We start from the raw sequence: 14,384 nt of genomic DNA on the forward strand, positions 1-14,384 counted from the left end.
GGAAGACGAGCATCGCCTTTCCCACCGGCTATGACTGATGATGATTCTCTGGGATGTCTCTCTGTGTAATAGGCAAAACCTTTTGTTGCCTAATTTAACAGAGATCTTATAGGAGTCTTCAGCACACGCTGAATACCACTCATGAGACCACAGTGGGACCCCCACATTAGGCCCTCTTTTTTACTAAATTTCCTTCCATTTTAGCCATCTTATCAAAACCCACCCTGTGTACTCTTCTCATGAGAACATCCCTCTGCTTTCTACCCTAAGCTTTTATCTCAGGTCTGTGTCATACAGTCGCTTTATTTAGAGTCTTGGAAACACTGCCAGCTTTAGAAAGAGGTCCCAGTGGCCTATGTCGCTGAAGGCAAATAAAATTCCTTTTATGTGGAAAATAATAATTTTTTTGCAATGTTACATGTGTCATCTGAGAAGGACTTTTCTTTGGGCTGTGCGAATCATCGTCCATAGGAAGTCCTTCACAGAAGCACACTGGCATCTTTTTAACACCCTGACATGCTGTTCTACCGGGGGGCATGGCACAAGGACACAGCAGGAACATCTCACTAGTTATATTAGTAAATTAAAAGCACTTGGAGACAACTTGGTACAGCTCCCAGGATACAGGCGCTGCCCTGTTTTACAGGATGCGGTCAAGTGTTCAACTGCATGAGTTTCGGCCCCATGTGGAGCAATTTTTAAATTAATGTTGACAGTATGCAAAGATCTCATGAATCCCTCTAATCCTAGGTCTCCCCACTGTGTAAAGCCAGTTATTTGGGCCAACGTGTTCCAACATGGATGCCTAAACAAGCAGGCTGATTCAGAGTGGTGCAAAGCTGCCTTGAATGCCAGTGCTGTACGCTCCTCTGAATTTTCTCAAGTCTCTTGGAGCAACCTGTGACAGTCCTGGGCATCGTGGTCCTCGCTGCTGTGATGCCTTAGGAGTCAAGCAGCACCCAAGAGACAGCAAAGCATTTAAGGGCCTCGAGGGCCTGTTGCTGCCCGGTGGCAGTTGGGTTCTGCATCTTGCTGGGGAGGTACGATGGGCGCCTGATGAAGGGGGTTGGCTCTGTTGGGCTGCAGTGCCCAGTCCAGGACCATGTTCCCCACTCCCTCCACAGAGGCAGGTGTAGGATCACTCGGCAAAGGGGCGAGGTGGGCTCCTGGTACTACTGCATGCAAGACTGCCCCCAGCACAGCCCAGCCATTACTTTCTCTCAGCTGTCTCAAGCCTCATTGACAGAATACACCATTTGTTTTATAAAGCACCCCTATGTCAGGCTTTTAGCAACTGCTGCAACACAGAGTGAAAGGGCAGGCAGCACATGTTGAAAGCAGCTTGAAAGAGCGAGGCTCTAACTCAAAGTCCTGTAGCAAACACCACCCTTGCACACCAGCATGCTGAGGCTATCTGCCAGTGCAGAGCTGAAAGCATTAACGAACACGCTGCCTTCAGCTGCCAGAGGACAGGTATTCTAATGATAATTGGCTGCGTTGCAATCTCATATGCACAGCGTGTTTCACCGTGTGTAGTAACTGGAAAAATCCACTACAGCATTAGAATATCACCTATGTACGTGATCTTTTACAGATAAAGGGTTTTAATTCCCAAAGATACAAATTAGTAAGTTATTGGTGACACAAAAGGCTAATGAAAGGGGGCACACTTGACAGATCCATCTCCAAGAACAGGATGAGAGACATTTGGTCTTTTACCTAGAACTGGAGAGGAATGTGAGCAGAATAAAAAGCAATGTTGGCATTTATAGCATATCAGCATCAAGGTGAAACCAAAGAGGATTTTTTTTTTTTTAATGCACAAGACTGTTGTACTGTCCGAAGAGCTTATTTTTTATTTTCCATTACAGTTTGTTGAAATTCTCCTGGATTGTAAGATCCCCTTGAAAAATCAAGAGCTTTTTCTTGCTTTTCATACCCCAGACCAATGGTGTAGCTACTCTTGGTCTCCACACTGTGCTGTATAATGTCAGGTAACAGACTCGGGGAAGAGAGATGAAGGGTGCAGAGGAGGATCAGTTTTAATGTGGAGCATAGCCACAGTAAAGAGAATTTCCCTATTCCGGGAAGCACTGAAACAGCCAGAGAGATAACTTGTTTCACAGCATTAGTCATGTGCCTTTTAATTCACATGGATAGTGCCTGTGCGCTAGAAGAACTGAACTGAAGGATGTAAAAGAGACTAGACCTTGCTTGATCTGTGTGTGGCAAAGATGACCAGTCTGTCTCTGTTCTATTTTACTATCTCCAAGTGCTACTGAAATATCTCAAAACTGCCTAGGAAATTGGTTTTTCAAGTTTGTGTTCTTCCTTCTGCTGCCCCCGAGGGCAGGTACTTTGTTCACACGAGGGCTGAGGCATGTTTTTACAGAAATACCAAGTAGTAGCATACGAGGAAGTATGTTGTGCACAGGAGTTTTGCATCAAGTCCCCTGCTGCCCTTCTGGGCAGCGTGTCTCTTGGGGAGGCCAGCCCCTGGGAAAGCCTTACGGTGTGCGTTCACAAGGGTGCCTGGCTGCCAGACGATGCCATTCTTCTGGAGGAAGGCGCTGCCCCAGGCTGTTTGTTCAGTGAAAGGGCCAGGGTCACTGACAGATCCCATCATTTCACTGCAGTGCAACTCTGTTGACATGTCTTTACTCCAGGGGAAAATCTTCCTCATTGTCTTTTCTGACCCTCAGCACATATGACTTAGCCACGCACTAATTATCTCCTGTAGTGCCAGTGGAGGAATAAGCCATGGGGAATATGTTGTCTGCAAGCTCTGGGGGATAGGATTCACAAGGAGACCTTCAGCCTGGCCAGAAGAAGATCCCTCAAAATACCTTTCTGGCCAAGAGGAAAGAGTCCCCCAGAGGGCAGTTTGGAGCGATGAGTAAATCACCCTCTGCAGCGCTAATCTCCAGACTACAATGGGAAACACGGAGATCAGCCCTTGGCCGGGACCTACACAAAGATCCTGGCAAATTCTGGCCAGGAAGGGTGGCCTCATCTGCTGTAATTTAGACATCTCAGAGTTAGACATTTAAATGTGAGCTTGGGCCCTGAGGCATCCAGTATAGTCAGAGGAAAAGAAACAGGCCCTTCATCTCAGCCAAGGAGGAACTTTTCATGACAGGAGTCATGTTCCCACCAGCACTTTGGTCAAGCTTGAATCATTTTCCTCCTCTTCCCTACTGCCAAGTGGAAATGGGACTGTCTTCCTGGGTCACCTCCTCGTGAAGCCATTCGTTTCAGAGCATGTGAGCAGGAGAGCAGCTGCCACGAGCTGCCTCCAAGACACCTACATTTCACTGAGGACTCACTATTCCCTATTTGAGTTCAGCCACTTCTCCATCGTTCAGGACGAAAACAGCTCTAGGATTACTACTGTTGTAGTATTTTATTAGTCTTCTAAGAACAGGGTAGCTAACACATAAGTAATAAAGGAGTCAAGGAATTAGCTGATGAAGACTACACCATATGTGGCCCCTAAATTCTCAATGAAGAACACTGCACATAGTAAACACACCTGAGATCCTAGGAAAAGGAAATTCCCAAATATGACCCTTGCAAAGGACACACTGAATACACTGCTGTGGTTACCTATTAACTCCATTCCTCTCTGTTTGCACGGAGAGCCGGTGGCAGGAAGCACACCAAGATTGCAGAGAGCAGAAAGGCCGGCAATTGCTGTAATGTGTACTGCTTACACTCCTGCCAAAGACTTAATTGGTGCCTATGTACTGTCCTGGCACTCTGCACGGTGGTGCATTTGCCCTGAGAGAGCAGGTTAATGATTGGCAAGAAGATTCAGAATATCCAGTTCCTCAGCTTACAGCCAAGAAGTGTTGTCCAGCAACCGTCAAACGTCAGGCAGCCTCACTGGCTGGAGCAGAGGCTCTCAGTGCCCTGGCCTTGGGGAACACATTCATCTTCCCCAGCACACAGTGGGATAAAATCAGGTAGAAGAGATCACTGCAATGCAAAACAGAGTGGGGATGGCCGTGGCAAAGCACCTCTGTCTGGCAGGGCAGAAGTGGCAGCCAGGAGCATCCTCTCCCCTGCACAGACAGATGGAAACCACCCCAATCTCTTCCCTGCCCTTCAGTTACAGAGCAGCACAACAGAGCTGGGCAAGCCGGCTGTGCCTTGCAGTGCTTGGGAAAAACAAGTGGCCCTATGCTGGCTGCTATGCACTCTAGGGCATGATCTGGCTAGCTCAGGATTAGCTACAGAAAGAGCAAATGGGAAAGGGGGAAAAAAATGCCCTCAAGCAAAGCAATGAAGTAAGAGGGATAAGGACAGGAAGGTTCAGACTTTTCAGCTCGGCCATCATCCCTTTTGCAGTGGGGGAAGTCCTCCTTCCTCCTCCCCTCACACCATCATCTGCCCCGCTCAGTGTTTGACCTGCTGGGACTGCGGGAGAAGGAGACGGCGTGGGAGACAGCTAATGTCCTTGCGGATGCCCAGGACAGGACCAACCATCCCCTGACCCCCTCTGCCTGCTCTCTCCTACCCCTGTCCCCCGACATTAAAGTGCTGTTCTAACCTGAAAAGCAGATTTGCCCCTTCTCTGCTCAGCAGTGCTGTTGTCTCTCTGTGCCCAGGCTTGGGACAGGCTGATTTTAAAAGGAAGACTTGACCAGTCCTCACTCTGCAGAGCTGACACTGACACTGGTCTCAGAGTGAGAGCTGGAGTCCCTTCTGGGTCACGCAGTGTCAACAAAAGGAGAAAAGATCGATAAGTACGCTCCAAAGAGCAGGGTCACTTGTGCAACCCTCGTCCATCCTCAAATTCAGCCTGGGGCCACATTGCTGAATTGCCACAGATGTTCCCACAATGGGATTAGGTGTAGGGCAACAGAGGCAGTGTAATGCAACCACACACCAGTCCCTGGAGTGGACTTTGTGGCCGCTCTGTTGAGAGGCAAATCCCTGTGTGCTGCTGCTCTTTGTGCCAGGCAAGTCTGTGGCAGCTGCCAGGATGTGAAATCAATAAATACGTAAAAGCTGAGTTTCGGGTTAAGGCTGATGCACAGACCCGATGTCAGCACAGGGTCCCTTGTATTACTTGTCCTGGAATTCAAGGCAATTGATCCATCCCACGAATGTTTCCTCCAACCCCAATGCCAGGATTTGAATTTCTTTGAGAAAATGTAGATCCTGGAGCAGTACTCTGAGGCCAGCTCAGAGCAGGTTCTTTCCCTGCTTACTGTGATATATCACAGGAGCACGCTAGCAGCCTCCCAAGAGCCAAGGACCTTCCAGCACCAAACGTGGAACAGATAGCTCCCTGTCCCAAAGAGTGTATGACCCCAATACAGAGACGAGACACCCCCGGTAGGTGTGCAGCCAGCACAGTGTGCAAAGGTCTCACTATCTCAGCAACCAAACCACAAGCTCGTTCTGTAGCAGGGAGGGGAAGAAAGGGTCAGTGCTGCTGAGGAGAAGGCACAGAGGTCCTAGTTTGGAAGCGTATCACATATTAGATGGAGACTGATATGCTGGGCAAATCAGAGGCAGGACCAAAACTTCAGGGATTGCCAGAAGTGAGGGAGGAAGGCCTGAGAGGGCCTTTAAAGCAAAGCCAATTAGTTTTAAAGAATCAGAGGAGGAGGAGAGGGAGGTGCCATGCTAAAAGCAGCTGTCTGGGGGGGAGCCCTGTGCAGAGCAGAGGAATGGAGATGAGCAGAGCCAGGCTGCAAATACCCAGATCAGGAAAAAGCATTTGTGGGAACAGAGGTCATGGGAAAGGGATGTCACCTTCAGATGGACAGAGGACTACCCCTCCAAAACCTCTGTGAAACATATCACCATGGTGGTATACAGGGTTGTGCAAGAGATTCAGTTACAGTTTTGGGGCTCCTTTCTGAGTTTGGAGCCTTTGGGATGCATATCATTCTTTTCTTCCTAAGTCATTTTTCTGAAACTAGTATGTGTCACAGACCCTCACCAGTGCCTGATCCATGAAGTATAAGGGGGACCTGGCAAATTCATGCCTGTAGGTATATAATGTGCTGTCCCAGCTGAACTGCCTGCAGCCTCAGCCCTCACCCTAGCCCTCCTGCCCCAAGGCAAAGCATTTTAACTTAAACTGGATTAATGGGACTTCAGCTCATGTCTCAATGAGTGCTTCAACCTAATCTGTGACATTTTGCAACCGCAGTCAGCTAAGTTCTGTAGGGAGAGATTTATTTTTTTTTTAAGCAGCCAACATCACTGGAATAACCACACAAAATTTCAGGCACGTAAAGTTCCTTCCACCTCTAAGTTTCACACACCATCAGTTGAAGCAGCCCAGGATCTGACCATAACTTGTTAGCCACTATAACTCGGTCAAGTTTGATTAAATGCCCATTCCCTGAATCTCTTAGGAGCCCCAACTTGCAAAGTTTGTGGATTGTTCTAGCTCAAGACTCAACTGCTGCTCCTTTCAGTTCTCAAATTCCCTGGTTCAGTCCTAGGTGCATTGGCCAAGATGATGTCCATCACGTCCTTTAAAACAACAAACAGACAAACAAAGGAGATGCTTTCCTTCAAACCCCCCTCCAATAAAGTGCCTTCAGCAGCTAAAACAAAATCCCAAATATTGGAGACTTATGATGACATCGTGAGAGTTAGCAAGGCAGAAGCTCCCCTGGTGATTATAACAACACCGGTGCTTAAGCAGAGTCTTAGCTTCAAGGCATCTGGAATTGCTCTTGCAAGATCCATTGTCAAATGAGCTTTTTCCTTTGTTTAAAAATGTCAGCCTGAAGACCCCTGCCAGAGTGGTGGTATAGCCTGCTTGGGTTCACTCTGGCTCCCACAAGGCTTCAACAGTTCTCTTTGCCCCTCCTTGTCTCCAGGCTTAATTAGGAAATCATTTATCTTTATTGGCACTCTCTTTCCCCTGCTGCTTTGGCATTATTATTTTTTTTTGCCTTCATTCCAGAGCAGTGAGCTGTACAGGGAAGACCACAGCCCCATTCATTGTGGGTGGGGAATAATCTACAGCAGGGAGCTCTACAAGGAAGACCCCAGCAATGAATCTGCCCCAACTAGCATTGCCTGAGGGACTACTGTACAGAAACAGGAGAGGAGGGTATCCCTTGGCTCCACTTACAGGCTAACAATAGGGATTCCTGGTGATACTGAAAGTAGGACACTACTCCCAAGGGATGTCATATGGTCAGCCTGTCCCAAACTGAACTGCCAACCCTCTCCAATCTAATGATACGCCTACTTCATCATCCCAGCAATCTCCCTTGGTAAAAGAGCACACAAAGAGAAGAGGCTGTAAGGACAGCCACAGCTATAGGACACCACCAGGCTCCTGGACCCCCTGTGACTGCAGCTGAAGATCTATGTGTCTCAGGGCTGAGTTCTGAGCACAGCCTGAAGTGAGGCAGGTTCTCTACACCTCCGCAAACAGAAACTCCCTTGGCTTTCTCCAGAATTGGCATTTGACCATTTGCCAGGACAGTCAGAGAGCCAAAACCCAACCTTAACTTCCCGGGAGCCAGCGGCCTCGGTTAGGTCTCAGACGCACTCAGCAGAAAACGGTATTGCTTTGGCAGCTCAGAGGGAGAGCCAGTCACTATGCTGTACTTCCACTACTGCATGCAATTCTTTCTGGGTAATTTCTCTAGGTTCCTCGTCAACTGTGTTTTATTTAAATTGAGCTGGAGATAAAATTCCAGCCAATAATTTCTTCCACCTTAAAGAGAAGTTTCCTCTTCGTGCAAGCCAGGCTTGCCCCAGCCTGTTACCAATTACAGATGGAACATGCAGTTCAGAAAGGAGGAATCAGAATTGTTCCCCTCCCTCCAGCAAATACCCATTGAAAAAAATGACTCCTTTGCCTAATGGCACCAGAAGTTTTGCCGGTAAGTTTAAAAAACAAGAGGGAAGATGATTGATGGAAAAGCTGAAGAGCTGACATGCTCAGTTAACTGCTCCTCTCCTCCTTACAACATATACTTCCCTTATTTTCAAAGAGATCTCCTACTCTAGGAAGGCCAGTGGAATCAGATGAAAACTTGATCACAAAAAAAAGGGCTTCAGTCATGCTTTCTTGTTAGATATCTCAAGGCTCTTTAAACACACAGGGAGGAAAGCCAGGCACAGAGCGGTAGAGGAATGAGTCACAGAGGGCGACCATGTTCTTCTTGTCTCCCATCCTAATCCTCTTCATGTTGTCTAAGGACCGCAGAGTTGCAGACGAAGAGTCCAACGCAGAGCTGTACCCAGCTCTGCCAGGGACTCACAGGGCCAAGGGAAACACTATGGACAACACCTCCACATCCTGGCAGGGGTCTTTGGATCAAACTTTTAAAGAAATGATCCTGTGCCCCTGGCCAGGTGCCGCATAGTCTGAGAAGCTTTTTGCCTTGTGTACTTTCTCTATGAAAGTCCCTCCCCAGTGCTCTATTTCTAGCCCTCTGGAAACCCCACTCTACTCTGAACTGAAAGGAAGAGCAGAGGATTATCCTGAGACCAGTGTTATCTCTAAGTGGAGCCATATGTATAAACCCTATTATTCTTGAATTAATCATCGTAGAGTAAGACTTCCTTTCTGAGCTTTACAGTTTAGGATGCTTATCCTTCCCTGGAGTCCCCTCCTAACACGCTGGAAGTAATGATGTACACCCATATCCCATGTCCAGTTTTGGGTCCCTCTACTAAACTCAGCTCCACTAGCTACTTAAAGGAGATATGCCAGGTCATGAGGGCTCCCTCGATCGTCAGCCTGCATGCACACAGCAATTTTTAATGTTTATTGCATGCAGTCAAGACCAGAAGGAGGGAAGTCCAATGCCAGTGAGCACTCTGCCCTCGAGGTGTTTTCAAGCACTGAGACCTATCAAAGCCAGCGGAGAGGAGAGCCTGAAAGCTGAGGATGCCAGACAGGGTGTGCACAGACCCATCCAGATCTGCTTGGGGAAGTGTTCCTGCACTGCTGACTGCTCAACAAGGGGCAAATGGTCAACAAGGGGTTATCATCTCAGAGCTGTCCCACCTCAACAGCTGCTTGAGTCTATAGTCTCTGTAGCCAGGCCCCAGCCCCAGCCAGGCAACCCCTCCACTTAATGGCATGTTTTAATGGCAGCAGGGAGCAGAAGCAGGGATGGGAAGCGATTCTGGGAGCAGATCAGCGGGGGACGCTTTGGGCACACACCTTTGCTGCTGAGGGAGCCTCAGACACTGGAGGAGGCAGGTGCTCAGCTTTCTTTAAAATGTTTATCCTTGGGCTTATTTTGCCAGCAGGAAGCACTTCTAGCACGCACATGTCTTTGGCGTGTCACTGGCAGGCTGTGAGCCAACATATTGCCATAGGAACTGGTAAATGCAAAATTATGACTTGACAGCAGTGTCCTGAGGAAAGAGGATCAACCTTCTTCCATATGTTTATGTCCCTGACCAAGGGAGTGCGTGCCCCCCCTGCACCGCTGTGGGTGGGATGCCATCCTGTCACAGCTTCGTGCTGGACATGGGGTGCCAGGAGGCAAGGAAGGACTATGATCTCTGGCAGCACAGCTGGGAAACGCTGCAAGAGGCGCTTCTCACCATCGCCAGGGTCCCTCCCCAGAGAGTTTTGCTGGATGTTTGGTCTGGGGCTGATTGCTCTTTAGCTCTGAGGGAAATAGCTCCCCAACATCCCTGCGCGACCCCAGGGTCCCACAGCTGCCTGCCCGCAGGGATGCAGTGTCCACATCGGGGGGACCAGCAGGCTTCCCATGCCTGGCTGCAGCAGGTGGTGCAGACATTCCTCCAGGGCAACCCAGCTCCGGTACCCATCGGTAAACAACTGGGGCCATGAGGCTGACAAGGGCCACAGAAATACTGAGGGCAACAGAGCGAAGAGGCAGGCACAGTTCTGCCCTATCTCTGCTGCCTGCAAGCCCAGACAGCCCTTCCTGAGCAGACGGCATCCACTAGATACGAGCCAGTTACCCTGGATCTGGTGTTTCTAGCCTAAGCCTTCCACCTCTCTGCCTCATCCCAAAACAGCCACGAATGCTACAGTTATTACAAAGGAGGTCAACCATTTTGGGTGTGACTTTGAAATCAAAACGAACAGGACTGGAATTAAATTAGAGCAATTGACAATGACCCATTCAAGCACTGATTTTTCTAACTGATTTTTTAATGGCTTCTAATTTTAAAAATTAATACTCTATCAATCAAGTCCATAATGAGAAGAGAGGAGCTATTTTTCACACACTCAGACATAACATATGTTAGCAAAGAATTAGTTTCAAGTTTTCCAAGGGGTCGGGCAGTTGCAAGCTGACTTTGTTGCTGGCTAGGTCAGGATATATGAATGTAAGCATAGTCACGATTATGGAATAATTTTAAGATACATCATATGTAAATATTTGGCCTCGAAAAATATCAACATGGATCCATTTAAATCAATTCCCAGTGAGAACCCCTTAGCTTAGTCACTGGGGCCTATTTCTCCTGGTGTTTCTGCACTGCCTGAATGAGGCGGTCCCTAGGATGACACTCACTGAGAGCAGCTGCCCGAGAGCTTTGCTGCGTGGGGGGTTTGGGGCAGCCACAATGGAGCTTGCCCTGGGCGCAGCGATGCAAGGTCTTGCGTGAGACAAGGCCTCGGCGGGTGACTACGGGCCCTAATCAGATTGTATCGTGATGTGCTTTTGCATCCTTGCAGTTGCCTTAGATGTTTTCGAGTCCACCTAAATTCAGGAGAGAACAGAGCGATTCCTCCCACATTTATGCAGGCCTGCTGTTGGCTGGTGGGGCGACGGCTGATTTTGGATAGCTTCTGCACTCAACCCCCTAATCACAAAGCAGGATTCACCCCAGGTAACCTGAGCTGCCTACAACCAGTCTACAGCTAGCAGGGAAAGAGTTATCTCCCCAGGTCACTAGACACCCGCCTCAGATATCCGATGACACAAGTTACCCAAGGAGAGCCCCCTCTACAAACCCAGCATCTATCCTGTGCGTGTCTTGCTCCTCTCTCTACACTGCTCTTTGAGGAAACTGGGAATCCTGCTCACTCTCCCAGGCATGGTAAATGGGCTGTGCATGGTCCTGTGACTCCGAGGAAGCATCTCGGTATCGCTCAGCAGTGACTTGGAGAGCACAGCACCACTTCTAGCCAGACGGTCCCCCGGGCCCAGACACTCAACGTTAGTGAGCAGAGGCAGAGCAGCCCCGTAGGATACTTACTTCCCATTCCCATACTTGATCCGGATGTCTTTGCTCTTCTTCAGCTCTTTGCCATCTTTAAACCATTTGTAGGACGGCTGAGGGTTTCCAGCAGTCGCCTCACATTTCAGTGAAATCTTTTCACCGACATGAACGTTTGGGCTTTTCAGTTTCTTCAGTTTGGGAGGGACAGCTACAAAAAGAGAAACCAGACAATGTGAAACCTGCCTCTTTCAGAGGCTGCACACAAGCTATGTGAGCCCACAGAGCCCCCTCCCCTGGGAAAAGCGCTCGCTGCCCCCGCTACCACGTGATGGCTGGAGAGGGGCTGCACGCCAGCTCGGCTCCCCAGCTTTTACCAGCACACAGGCAGGGAAGGAGCACGGAGTCAGAAACATCCACGTGGGGAACAGAGGAAGCCCCCGGGTCTGGCTCGCTCTTTTCGCTGCTCCACGTGGCCAGACGCGACTGCTCCACAGCTGCCCTTACTCACGCAGGCAGGACCCGTGCGTCTCCTGCTAGCGCAGGGGTTTGCTCTGCTCTCCAGGCTCTCCCACCAGGCCAGAGCCAGGGATGCAGGAGCTCAAGCTCTTCGGAGATTATTTTTCCCTGCATCCTGTCATTGCTGCCGATGATTACCAACACCTACATGACCTCTGCCGCTGCTGACGGGGATGCTGCCAATCTCGCAGCCCCACCAACCACAGCCAGAGCGTTTTGCTGCAGAAGGAGCAGAAGCAGGTCACAGGGAGCGGTCCCCCATCCCCAAGCAGTGTGTGCCACGGATGCTCCGTGCCTGCTGCTAAGACGGATGGTCATTCAGCACGACAGCGTCAGCAGCAGAGCAACAGCCACTGAGAGGGGCTGCAATGAAAACCTGCACATATAAAGGATGAGAAGGGGAGGGACAGCTATTCTTCAGGTTGCAGTTAGAAAACTGAAAGAATAAAGCTATTTAAAATGGTCTTAGGACTTGGAATGTCAGGCTGGCCAGCAGCCTTTCCAGTCTGAAGCCTAGCTCTGCATGTGAGCTTTCCTGGGTGTTTCAGAGAAGTGATTTTACCATGCACCTGGAACATCAGGCAGGGAGGAAGGCACTTCTTATCAATCTCTGCCAGGCTTTATATTAAACCTGACAAGAAAGGATTAGCAGGCTTGCAATTTTTCTTTCAATTGACAGCTCTGCACTCTTCTAGCTCCCTTTTTCATTCTCAGGGTTAACCTTAAAAAAGAAAATAGCAAGTTGCTGGTTTTGCCTTAAGAATATTGGTAATAATGGTTTCCACTTGTCTAAGATGTGTTACAGATAACGTATTTCCTCTGTCTAATATGCACAAGCCATCTTTTAATTGCCTAGTGCATTCTGATCTTGCGATATGGAAGAGCAATCAAAGGAGGAGGAACTGGATGGGTTTCATTACAGCAATCACTATTTTACAGACCTTTGTATGTCTCCACTCATTCTTCATGCCAAGCTAAGTTATCGTAGGTTGGTTTTATTTAAAAACTGTTTTCACTGAAAGTGATCTTATACAAAATGAAAAGCACAGCAATCATCAGGCATATGCTCCTGTGGTAGGAAGTTCTGAGGACTCTTGTATTCCTTTGTTTTATGTGCGAGGGCATGAGAAGCTAAATTGTCCTTAATCGAAAAGATACAAACATGGACAGAAATGGAACAGTTCAGGGTAACATGAATTGGCTGGGCAAAGTTCACAGTGACTGAAAGGCAAACCCAGAGATGTCTGTGACCGTGAGAGGAGAGGTGCCTGGCAGCGCGTGGGTGGGTAACGCAGCAGGTCTGGTCCCAAGCACGCCAGACCTTCCGCTGACTCTGAGCTGCACTGGTGCCAGGGCACAGAAGCAAACTTAGGATCCAGGAGTGCAAAGGAAGCATGTTTAGCACACCTAGGAAAAAAGAATAAACCCCACCAAATATTCTTCCCGACTGTTATTTTTGCACACCTAAGGCTGCTGAAGGCTCCCTAGAAACCTGTGCCACAGGCAACAGGATGGGGAGGGCTGCACACGTGCTAGCGGGGCAGGGACAGCACAAAAAACGGCTTGGACAGCTGCAGGCAATTGCTTCAGGCTGCACACTGATGTCTCGCGCTGCTTCCCAGGTCACTGTGCTTTGGCACAGACAGAGGGACTTCTGAACAAATACGATCTCAACTTTCCCTAGATTTCAGGAGTTCTGTGAAAATCCAAGGTGTCCCGGGTTTTGTGAAGCCAATATCCCCGATCCTTGCCTGGAAATGGGTCACCCAGAAGAGCAGGAAGGCAATGAATGGAGAAGAGAGCTTGTCTCTTCTCAGAACACTGTGCACGGAGAGCCGGGAAGGTAAACAGGACCTTGCTTTTATAGGGGTCATTTTGGGGAATAGAGAAATAGACTCCATCAAATATTTATTCTGTCTGTGTGTGTCGGTTGGCTCCTATTGTACACTGAGGTCACCCTGTACCATGCCAACAGTATACATATGCCTTAACTACTGGGAAGGTCCTGACCTTGGCATTGGTGCATCTGCCTCATATTATTTCCAGGCTTGCAGTCTGCAGAATTATGAAGCAGGCAGCATGGCCTGGGAGAAAGATGTGTCAGCCCTGCCCCTCTCCCCAGAAAACGCTGGCAAGAGCAGAGCAAAGCCCAGAAACCTGCAGATCGTTGAAGGAGAGGGCCAAGGACAAGCAAAAAACCTTCCAAGATCTCTATTCCCTGGTTCTTCCCCACCGACGTGAATCACATCGCACCCAAACCTATGTACCTCTTGCACCTTGTGCTCTTGGCCACCAACGATAAATTACATGACATTCCTAAATAGTCAGATCCAAAGATACATATGCCAAGCACAGCAGAGCTGGAGCTGACACTCAGACAGGGGGCTCTGCCTGCATCATACCCCTCCAGCAGAGAGTCCTGCCCAGAAAAAGGGAGGAGAACATGTTTTCTCCCCAGATTGCATATCTTTGGCTGTCTTACTACAGGAGGGAAAGGGACTGTGCATTCAGCTCGCAAGCCACGCTTCATGGACTGTAATTCCACGATTGAATCAGACAGGCCAGTGAAAGGGGAATCCAGTCCAGAAATATTTTGGACCGTGTCTGGGAAAAGCGCTGCGCACAAAGAAACAGAGCTGTGCTCCCTGACGCCCAGCACGTCTGTGCGCCTTACTGCTACGTTACAAGTGTGGCTTGTGCTTGGACAGCAGCATGGG

At 49.0% G+C, this 14,384-nt stretch overlaps 1 protein-coding gene across 1 annotated transcript in view; it reads right to left on the reverse strand.

The window, feature by feature from the left end:
• NRG2 (neuregulin 2) overlaps window positions 1-14,384 on the reverse strand; it is a 194,453-nt gene that overhangs the window by 53,732 nt on the left and 126,337 nt on the right. The window contains exon 3 of the mRNA XM_019472277.1: window positions 11,188-11,359. Coding sequence (XP_019327822.1) covers window positions 11,188-11,359 — 172 coding nt within the window. The remainder of the gene's footprint in view (window positions 1-11,187; window positions 11,360-14,384) is intronic.

Source organism: Aptenodytes forsteri, unplaced genomic scaffold (assembly GCF_000699145.1).
Source record: "Aptenodytes forsteri isolate BGI_AS27 unplaced genomic scaffold, ASM69914v1 Scaffold19, whole genome shotgun sequence".
Lineage (NCBI taxonomy): Eukaryota > Metazoa > Chordata > Aves > Sphenisciformes > Spheniscidae > Aptenodytes > Aptenodytes forsteri.